This window comes from Larimichthys crocea, chromosome X, assembly GCF_000972845.2.
Source record: "Larimichthys crocea isolate SSNF chromosome X, L_crocea_2.0, whole genome shotgun sequence".
Taxonomy (NCBI): domain Eukaryota; kingdom Metazoa; phylum Chordata; class Actinopteri; family Sciaenidae; genus Larimichthys; species Larimichthys crocea.
In genome coordinates, this window is record NC_040020.1 from 36,475,862 (window position 1) to 36,487,701 (window position 11,840).

At 39.5% G+C, this 11,840-nt stretch overlaps 1 protein-coding gene across 1 annotated transcript; it reads right to left on the reverse strand.

Moving 5' to 3' along the window:
- Nucleotides 1-1,803: 1,803 nt before the first annotated feature.
- Nucleotides 1,804-10,919, reverse strand: dok1a (docking protein 1a). The gene is made up of 7 exons (XM_010729359.3): nt 10,790-10,919; nt 9,857-9,935; nt 6,110-6,249; nt 5,913-6,023; nt 5,759-5,828; nt 3,761-3,933; nt 1,804-3,570 (listed from the first exon to the last, which is right to left on the reverse strand). The coding sequence occupies exons 1-7, from the start codon at nt 10,844-10,846 to the stop codon at nt 2,659-2,661; spliced, it is 1,542 nt and encodes a 513-aa protein (XP_010727661.1). The 5' UTR covers nt 10,847-10,919; the 3' UTR covers nt 1,804-2,658.
- Between the last annotated feature and the right edge of the window lie 921 nt (nt 10,920-11,840).

Sequence of the window (11,840 nt, forward strand, 5' to 3'; positions counted from 1 at the left end):
CTGGAGAGTGTAAAACAATGCATTTATACTAGTCAAAATTATTTAGATTATTGTGAATATAATCATTATGATTCACTGAATAATTATGTACATTATTATATACAGATCTACGGGCAGGATGCTTTACTGTAGGTAATGGTGTTCACCTGCTGTAAATGTACCAGTTATTTTTTTGGCCTTTTCAAGCTTAATTTGGATAGAGACAGCTGAAGAGTGACAGGAATGCGGGGAGAGAGAGACGGGGAATGACATGCAGGCCACAGGTTGGATTCGAACCCTGGGCTTCCACAGCAAGGACTGAGCCTTCGTTATTTGAAGGGGTGTGCATAAGATTGACATAACACCATCATAACCATGACGTGACACCTGTCCTGAACATGAATGGCATTGTTGTTGACAGGTTGACATTCAGTCAAATGTGTCATGTTTAATACAAAGTGGGCATTGTTTGAGATGTCTTTGTCATGACAACCAAGACCACCTAACCATCTGTAACCAACTCAACAAACTAACTTAGTTCAATTCAGCTTTATTCATATAACACCAAATTAAGACAGAAATGATCTCATGACACACTGTACTCTTTATAATATTATTTACAGAGACTCAACAATTCCCACCATGAGCAAACACTTGGTGAAAGTGGTGAGTAAAAACGTCCTTTAAGAGGTAGAATCCTGCTCATGGTGGGCTGTAGCAGACCTATCAGACATAAATAATCTATTTACTAAGTTTGTGTTAAGATTCCATTGAACTGTCATATGTTGTTGGTTTGGACGTTGACAGTTGTCATAAGACCACTATAATTATACATGAATGAATATTTTCCTTGAGCTCAACTACTTTGGTACATTTTGGACTTGAAATAAAGATGACATTAAATGTTTGACAACAAAGCACAGTGCTGAGGTTATTTCTAATTTCTTAAAAGACGGATAGAATTACAAAAGTAGGCTAACTGCTAACTGCTGCCAACTACAGCTGGTGTTGTTGTCAGACTAGTCTAGGTCCCAGTCTGGCTAGGTTCACTTTTCATAATCACAACAGGTGTCATGTCATGGTTATGACAGTGTCATGTCATTGTATATTATATAAAAATCAATCCAAACAACAAGGTTTGGATGGGTAATGAAGTCTCTGGAAACGAGTCAGAGTTCTTCCTCTAAAAATATCTGAGGGATTTTCTACGTAGATTGCGTTTCCACATATGGAGTGACTAAGCTGTGTAAAGGACAGCTCACTGTCACTAAGGTAAGTTGGCACGATGCCTTCATTATAATCTAACACATATTCATGAAGAACAAACAGTTTACCGGCCTAATGCACAAAAGACCTTGAGAAAGAATTTGCCATTGATGTTCTATACAGATGCTGCCAAGCAAAACTGTCAAAGCTTCCTGCTTGAGAAGTCACCACTCCAGTGTTTGCTCCTTCACAATCCCACCCTTTAATGTGATGTGCTAAAATGTCCTGACAACAAATCTGTTTTCTCCATCTGCTGATGTAATCACAACACTGCAATCATTTAATATGGATGCTTCTACAGTACTGTAGCTCAGCAGGCATTGTGTGTCTGTAAAGGAGGGAAATCTTCTTCTTCTTCAATATGTATACAGAGTGTATTTGAAATGTATTTGCTTCTACACATTCAGTTTACATTCAACACTAACATCCACAATAAAGATGAAACATTAATATTTAAGGGAAGTGTTCATATATAAATTGCTCAGAAAAAGATTTGACTTCATACAACATGAAAAATGTTACATGGTTACATTAATATGGAGGTAATTTTGTCCTGTTGAAGGAGGATTTAAGAGCAGCAGCTTCATTTAGTTTTAACAATTTTTATTAAAAATACAGTGTACATGCAGTGATTACTCTGTATGTGGTATCATTTATATAGTTCATATAGAGAGGGGTGACAGGACAGCACTTGAACACTTTGAGGAACGTTCTAGATTTATACAGCACTATAAACAATTGAATAAAAAAATGAAAACAGAGAAAAATTAAATACCACGGAACATTTTCATGTAAACATTCTTATTTGAGTTGAGTAAACAATACTAAAAGCAAACCAACATACATGTATTTATTATGTCAATATTGTCAAATTAATGATGATACAAAAAAATGTTTGAATGTCTGAAATGTCTGTAGCTTTCCATGTAGAGCACAGATCTGATCAGGGCACGTTGAGTCAGGAATTGCTGTTGCAGCACCAGTTTGGTCTGAAAGTTTGAAACTGGTGTGGAGTGAGAAAGAAGTGAGCTAATTAGACCGCTCGTCATCTCTGTTTGAGGCTAGAAGCTCAAGGTTACAATGACTGCTACTAACTCGAATTTCCCACTTAAGTGTTAGTGGCAGAGTTGCATTGTGGGAATTGTAGGCACCAAGTTTTGATGAAGAAGAAGCTTTGTTTACATGACATTTTCTGGATATCCAATAACACAACAACAGCCATTTTCTTCAGAAATAATAAACAATTCCTTGTATACACATCCCACATCAGGGTGTGTCCATGCAGGAGAAGTGCTAAACCAGGTACAGTCTAATGCTTCGCAATGAATTCCCACAGTCTCTCACAGTTATTGTAAATACTGTATGTCATGCATAGATTTGGTTTAAGCATTTTAGTATTAAGCTACACATGAATTAAATGATGCCCAGGTTTTCATAGATTACATCATCCAGATCTGGGTCTGGGGCTTTTATTGTGCTCATACTGGCAGTAACAGAAGGAGAGAGAGCACGGCAGGAGGAGGTGGTGTTAGGAGGTGGAGAAGGGCTGGATGATGGTGTTGTTTTGCAGACTTGTGCATAAAGGTGGGCAAAGGGGTCTGGTTTGCTTTCATTTTTATGAGACACTTCCTCCTTACTGATGGGCACAGTATAAATGGGTTCATCATCTGCAAAACGCTTTGCTTTTCCTTTGCTCTGAATGAAAGCTTGTTTTTTGACAGGGCTGATTTTGTCGTACACCTCAGAGTAGACTGAATCTGGGTGATCGATGGTAAAGCAGGGATTTGAAGCAGCGGCGTTAGGAGCGGGGTTGACAGCGGGTGGGCAACTGGGAGGTTTAAGCGGCAGAACACATGCAGGGTCTACATACAGGCCCGTGTTGGTTTGCGGTTTTGGTACAGATTGAATGCAATCCGCTGGGTCAGCATATACAACTTCTGATTGGCCGCTAAGACTGCCTCCAGAGTGGCTGTCATGTGTGGGGACCAATGGGAGAGGCATGAGGGTGATGGGAGCTGGCTGTGCTGATATACACTCTGATGAATCCTTCTGAGCAGGCACACTCTCCTGTGTCCTCAGCTTGTTCTCTAGAATGGCACTGATGCTGGTCATATCAGGTATTTTGGGGAGAGGGGAGTGAGCCTGTATATTGGTGATGATAACTTTCTCACCCTCTTGGTTTTGGTTGCCTGAAGGAACAGTGGAAGTCTTCCGTTTGATGGTACTCTGGATCAAGGAGAATATATTTTCAGCTTGCTGTGTCTCAAATGTGAATGATCCAGGACCAGAGGTACAGCGTCTACCTGCTTCAATGGTTAAGGCCATCTGGTAAAAACAAGAGACGTATAAAACATGTAAGCAGCAATTCTATGAAAAACAAAGAAATTCAATAGACCATGTGATAACACCAACTCAAAAAAATGTTTTTTTCTACCTGGCCCTTATTTATACAGAACAAGCCGTTTGAGCAGTTAAAGAGGAAGTTTATGATTATTGATGGTATTGAGAGCCTTACCTTATCCTTTCCATATCGTCTCAGCAGTTCATATGGCCATTCTCTGACAATGTTCTTCTTCTGCGTTTCTCTCAGCAGCAGTGCCTCTGGCCTCACCTGCAGCCAGTATGACCCCTGCAGGCCGCAACGTGTCGCTGCCTCGGTCCTCTGGACCACCACCCAGAACTCTGAGGCTTGGAAGAACAGAAGAGAATATGCTTTGTCAATACTTTGCAAATAAAACAACTTGCAGAGTGTAAATGCCAAGTAAGCATTCTACAGGAATCATCCCTAACCCTGTCGACTATAGCTGAATTCTTGAATGTTGCTGCATTTCACTCAAATGAACATTTTTCTACTCAACCAACAAATAGCACGATCTCAAACAGAAAGAAGTTACCAAAGTATGGGGATAATTTTGTCTCAAAAAGATTTTAATGTGTACAATATGATGTGTATACATATGCATACATTTATAAATATCCAAATACAAAATACAAATATAAAAATGTGACATACAAATAAATAAACGAATTTGTATAAATAAATGTGGATTTGCAAATATATTTTCGAGATTTGAAAATAAATGTCCTTGACTTTGTGTGTGGAGTCAGCATTTGTGGATCCATTTTTTGCTTTTCTCGCGATGACGTAATTTTGAGACATTCCTACCGCTCACCACGATTCACAAATAAATGCCACCAGATTTGAATACAAATAGCGGTACACCCTTCACCGAACATCCAGCAGATGGCAGTGTTGTGCAACGGTGCCAGTCAGTCATTTGTAGGCTATCCAGTCAGAGACTTTCTTACAAGAGTAAATGAAACTGCATGATCAACATGGAAGCGGCCAGTGGATTAACTGCATGGGTAAGTAGTGTTATTTATTGCGTGTGTGTGTTATAGTGGATTTCCCCCAACTTGACAGTATAGACCTTTTCACCGTTGACAACAAAAACAATGTGTTAAAAGGGTCTGGTAAAGAACGTTTTTTTAAAATAGTTTATCGTTGTCTGTCCTTTGGTGGCAAACTAAGACAATAGTGGCTAGATTTTGTTCCCAGCCAAAAAATACCACTATTGTTAATCCAGACCGTGTTGCTGTGCTGTTGTGTGCGGAAGTGTACCGGAAATAAAGTTAGGGCCATAGAACGTTCGTACATTGTTTTTGTTGTCAACGGTGAAAAGGTCTATACTGTCAAGTTGGGGGAAATCCACTATAACACACACACGCAATAAATAACACTACTTACCCATGCAGTTAATCCACTGGCCGCTTCCATGTTGATCATGCAGTTTCATTTACTCTTGTAAGAAAGTCTCTGACTGGATAGCCTACAAATGACTGACTGGCACCGTTGCACAACACTGCCATCTGCTGGATGTTCGGTGAAGGGTGTACCGCTATTTGTATTCAAATCTGGTGGCATTTATTTGTGAATCGTGGTGAGCGGTAGGAATGTCTCAAAATTACGTCATCGCGAGAAAAGCAAAAAATGGATCCACAAATGCTGACTCCACACACAAAGTCAAGGACATTTATTTTCAAATCTCGAAAATATATTTGCAAATCCACATTTATTTATACAAATTCGTTTATTTATTTGTATGTCACATTTTTATATTTGTATTTTGTATTTGGATATTTATAAATGTATGCATATGTATACACATCATATTGTACACATTAAAATCTTTTTGAGACAAAATTATCCCCATACCAAAGAAATAAAAACTTTGATGCCAAATGTGTGGCAAATAGCACTCAAACTGTAGATATCCTTTATAAGAACAAACAACAGTTCAGCTACATGAGAAAAAAACACCCAGTTTATATGTGGTAATCTGGTCAGCCCTCCCTGCTGACTCTTCGGTGGGTTAGGGGTTAGGGTTACCCTTAGGACGCTGAGAGTTTAAAGGTTATTTATCAAAATAACAGATTGAAACCAGTGACAGCTATTGCAGGGTAGGAAGCAGAAGGGGAGAAAAAATAAGAAGATGAAAGCCAGAAGATTTACCTTCATCTGCTGAGGCGTAAATCTGGTTTTCCTCCATATGAAGCTGGTTAGAGCCTGAGCCACCACCTCTCTGAGAGGAGAAGAGAGTTTTTAGTGATTTATACTAACTAAAATTGGCATGCTGACCTTTGATTGCCATGTCAGTTCCTCTCACCTGAAATGTGCTTTGACACAGTTTTTCTACCCACTCCACACAGTCATCTTTGAGTGTAGCAAACACCATTGTTCTGTCCTGCGTCTCCACACAAAAAGCTGTCATGTTCTCCTGCAAAGAGCACGGATAGCAGCTTGTAGCAATAATGGAACTATCTTTGATATATAGGAACATAATAAACAACCAGAGCGGCTGACCATGGGACAGGCTTCAGCGTTTGGGGGGAGTCGGAGGACACTGATCAGCTCAGACAGTCGGACCACCTTCACCTTCCTGTCCACATGAACCTGGTGGTGTCTCCTGACTCCTGCACCATGATCACCTCCAACACCGACACCTGGAGGATACACAGTGGACCAATAAGATTATTTCTGAGAAAAAACAAAAAGATAATCTGAAGATGATTCATCACAGAAAGTTTGTGTTTAGGATGTAGTTGCTGATTGCAACTACCTCGCCTCACCCTCTCCTTCCTAGGGTCAAGGAGAATCTATGGTGGCTATTAAGCATGTGAAAAACACAAAAAGCTCTTACTAACTCCTATCTTATATCCAAACGCACACACAGTCTGGAGCTGGTTCACTTCAGAGTATATTTTGTATGTGTGGAGGCATTGCGGGAGGTGCTTCACCATCTGTTACCTGGCAGAGATCTGTACTCTCCTCAGTGCACTCTTCTACTTCATTAGCTTGGACAACTCCAAAACAACTATATTAATGTGGAACTAATGATTCATTAATCTGGATAGCAGTGGTTTCATAACAATTGGCAAATTGATCTGAGGCAGTCATATAGAATTTCCATTGTGGAGCTTTGATTCTGAGCAGGCAACTTGCTTCCCTGAATGCCAAATAGCTACAGGTGATCATTTAAAGAAGGAGTCCTTCACAAGGAGCCTGATGCTTTATACAAGAAACAGTTCTATGTGTAGGTGCAGGTCATAAGACACACTTTTTACTGAGATTTGAAGATAGAAAATGACAGCATTTTATAGCTCAGGTGTTGACTTCAGTTTTGTAAGCATTGTTTTATTGGATGGGGCTCATAGCCAAGCTCATCTTATATGGAAGCATCTAAGGTGTTTACACCACAACAAATCACGTGTACTTTTACTTGACAGCATGCACAGTAGGTGCTTATGATATGCAGCTACTTGGATGGCCTTATACAAGCATATCGTTTGCATGGAGCCTGGCTCTGCCACCCGTACGCTCAGGGCAATCCAGACTTTTCTCGTCTGTTGTTTCCAGTTCGTGGAACGTCCTACCAGTTCGAACAAGATCAGGCCCAGATCCTCTTTACCTTCAAAGACCTCCTGAAGACCTCCAGCTCTTCAGAGAGGACCTCCTCTCCAACACTACCAACAACTGTCCTAATCGCACTGTACCTTGATTGTTTCCCTTTTTTGTAAGTCACTTTGGATAAAAGCTTCAGCTAAATGACTAAATGTAAATGTAAATGTACTTTTTATGTCATACATGGCACATGCATAGCCTGGTTCCAGATGTGTAATCACTGCTCACAATTCATCACACAATAATATTCAAGAATATTCAAATAAAATCTGATCATTAGGTGGGCACATACATGCACTGCAGTACAGTGTCAGCATCAAAGCATATAGTTCCATCTTGTGTAATGTTTTCCTACACTGCAGACCATTATTATGTGTAGTGCTGCTATAAATTCTGCACACATGTAAATAAAGTTTGTGGAATGTCTTTAGTATTTTTAAGCAACAATTTTGCATGTTCCGCTCTGATAATCAATAATTAGGGTTCTGTAATTAGTGCGATATCTTCTTTCTTCTTCTAATATTTTCTTATTTTCTTGCAGAGACAAATAACTTACAGGACATTAACTGAACACACTAACTGTATCTGCTTCAAACATTCCATCTTCATGTAATTATTTTCAACAATACCTGTGTCTTGAAAGTTTTTACAGCCAACATGACCCTAGACAAACTCTCATAATCAACACAGTCTGTCTTGGTTTGAGCCCCCAAATACATTTAGACCTGTGTGTGAGAAACATCCTCAGGAAAAGATGTAAAAAGTGATTCATAGGGTGAGAATGTCACAGTCCTATGAGACTAAAATTGAACTCACGCTGAGAGAGACGGAAATAAATGATTTATGATTACAATTTTAATATCTACTGGAAAATATCTGCTGAGGAACAACTGTACTGTGAGGCATTGCAGGCATTAATGAATCTCTTTTGCTTTTAAACTAAAGATTCCTATGCAGGCCAAAGGAGACAGACAGGGAGGGGAGAAGTGGAGCTTCTTCCTCGTCCTCTCCTCCTAATTCAACCACTTAGACACTTTGAGGTCAACTCACTGAGTTGGGAAGCGTTCAAATGGACTGCAGTCCTACTATCCTCATGAACACCCTGCCTCAGCGTTCATCTCATTTCTTTGGGACCCGTCTCATCTGGCACATGGTCATCACACACACACACACACTGGAGCACCCTTCACCCTCCTGACTGCAGCTGTGCAGCTCGTCACAGTTCAGTGAGGCACTCTTGAAGTTTTTTGTTTAGTGTTCTCCACCGCTTACCATGTCACGCCTTTCATTCCAATCTAATGGCTGATGCTCTGGGCTGCAGTTGCTCTCCTGGCTGTTCTCATTCTAAAACTCTATGTTACTTTTTGTGCCTTAGATTATTAAACATGTACACTATATGTAATACGTGTGCTTGTAAAGCCTATGTGACTGGAGAGGAGCTGGAATCGTGCAGATGCATCCACTGGGCTTACATAACGCCATCTACAATTCTGGGCTCTTATTTAAGCTGTCTAACTCATGTTCTACTGCTGCTCTTATATACATGTCAAATACATCCACCACCCCGCAGCATCCACCTGTGGGCTAATTCTTCATGATTCTGTATGACAGAGGCCCATGTACTCATCTCTCTCCCATCCCCGCTCATGTTTTTTCAGCTTAGTGAGCTGACCTGAAAAGTATTTGAACCACACGGCTACCCAACGTCTGAAAAACATGAAGAGCATTTAGGATGCACGATGAGTGAGTGTGATATTACTTCAAATGAATAGCATATTCTTCATTCTCTAGAAAAAGCAAACTAAATGAACATGCTCTCTAACTTTAAGAATTATCTTACAATCAACCCCCCTTTTTTTATGACTTGTCTTGTTTTGATCATGCCTATCATAAGATGCAGTTGCAGGTTAAACAAACTTGTTGGGAAAAAACAGTAAACACTAAAATTATAACCCCAACTAAATTTTAAACTTCCAAAGGTTTACAGACCAACTTTCTGCAAGTGTAATGCTGGTCTACACTTGTCATGGATGTGTTCACATAATTTGCTTATAGTAGTGGATAGCTTGTGACTCAGGAGGTAGAGTGGGTCATTCGCTAACCAGATGATCAGGTTCAATCCTTGAGCAAGATGTCCAAGTGTCCTTGAGCAAGATGCTGAACCCCAAATTGCTCCACCTTCGTGAATGCATATGAATGGTTAGCTCCAAAAAGTGTTTGTAACAGTTTGTACCTTGCATGGCAGCCAATGCCAACATGTAATGTAATATGTATTTTTAGGAGGCTTGCGAGGGAACAGTCAAAAACCTGAATTCGCCTCAAAATACTCGATCCTCCATTTCCCATAATGCAACTAGCACCTTTCAGAAGACTTCACCTGCCTTGTGAAAGCTCACGTCTTTTAAACTCTATGCCTCATTTTCAAGAATTCTCCAGCTGAGTTATCCCTGGTAACATAATTTCTTCGTAGTAGTACCATACATGTATAAAATCAGTTTGTAGGTTTATTTTTATTTTTGCCCCATTGTGTTTACCAGATGTCAGTAATGAATTGGTGAATATGATGTCATGATCAATGATATAAAATGAGACCAGTTCTGAAGCTTCCTTTGATGCCACAGTGGGACAAAGTAGAAAACATGACTGTACCTCCCACATCCAGGATCTCCAGTCGACCCACTCCACTGCTGCTCTGAGGAAACAGAGACAACCACACAGGCTTCCATCTCTGACAAGAGACAGAGAGTAATGATTAATGATGATTGAAACTGTGTCACCTTATTAGCATGTGTACGTCACTGCACACGTGCACTAAGCTCAGCCTAACTCCTCTGTCAGTTTCAACCCTTCCACATGTGACACAGAGAGGTAAACATTAGTCACACACAGTGTTTTGCATGTATAAAGTCCAGAGGAGTGTCAGAAGGTAAACACAGACTAAACACCATGTACTTCCATGTACTTCTACACCAGTCCTTCCTTCATACGTGTCTGTTTGTCAGTTTCACAATGCTGTGAGGCAGCAAATGTTACAGAAGTAGAATCTTAATCTTAATCTTAGCTCAAATGGCCTCTGCAGTGACACCACATAGCACGAGTGTGTGCTACCAGTCAGTGCACAGGAATGTGTAACATGAAAACTGTGCTGTGTTTCAACTTGTTCATTCAGATTCCTGCTCTGAAGTCTCGTTTGAGCAACACTCAGAAAGACTGAGAGATTTTTCTACCAAAACTATGAAACGAATTTCACTCCCTGCGCAAACTGTGGAATCTGAATGAAACTGAGACTTTACACTCTGAGACTGACAAACTGAAACTTTACATACGTTATGTCTCACCTGCTACATACAGCACTGAGCCATGCAGTGTTAGAAACCAGTACAATATCTTTCCATCTGTCTTTAGTTACATATTTACTGCATGGTCAGACAGTTTTCTCATGAGATCGATATCTTTATTATTGTAATTATTACACAAAACATATATTATTCACTGCAAGAAAACAAGTCTGCGTATTCAGTCCTATGTCATAGTCTAAATCTACTGCTACTTCAAAACAGTTCAAATCAGTTATGTACTCACTTTTCCAGCTTTGCGTGGTTGGAGGTAAGCCTTCCCTGTTTTGATCTGAGAGTCCATCTGGGAAGCAAATGTGCCTCAGTTGTGGCTTTAGGATTCAGAAAGACATCCAAAGTTTTTGTTCTTTTCTTTTTTTTTTCTTTTGGTAAATAGTGAACTTGGGGCGTGTCCGTGTGAGACATTCTTGAAACATGATCCTCACCTGACGCACATACTCACATAGAGGTGTAGCTAAAATTGCATAATAGAAGGGGGACAGACTTCAAGACTAATTCAGTGTTTTATGTTTCATGAACATAAAAATATATACATATTTCTATGTATAAACATTAATTAGACTTGATTTTATTATTTATTTAATTGAAGTTCTGTTTACCACAACAGGACACAAAATATCAGCTGACATCAGCCTCAATAAAAAACATAAATATAAGCACCTCATGATATAATGTCATATAGTATAATACAACACAAAGGTGTTCTGGGTATTTCCTCCACAGTCTGCTTTTTTAGCATGACTAATCCATAATGACACCAGGTTATGAAAGAGGCTGCAGGAAAGGTCACTGCTAAATATAATGAGGATGTGAGTTTACATGCAAAGGAACAAAATCTGCTGCCAAGCTTCATTAAGGATGCTTCCTCTTCCCCGAGGAAGACAAGGAGGGAAGAATAAACACTGATCAATACAACAAACCCTTTGTACCTGCCATTATAATTGAACCCCATTGTATTTTCAGGCTGTACTGTAGATACACTGTATTTGACTGCATTACATTGTAATGTGTTCCTAATATTCTGTCCTCAACTAATTTACATATATGCAGGAGCAAGAAACAAGAAAAAAAGCTTTTTCTGTATATTGTGAAATGCATGTTTGAGTTTTATAGATGGTGGTTGAAAGCAAATGGACCAAAATACAATACAACAAATCACAATAACAACAATAACAATAAGTTAGAAGCAGAAATCAATAATAATTAGAATCACATGTGATGTGTACATGTGTGAGAGCCAAGACTGTTTGAGATTTCATTATTTTCAGAATCCTGAC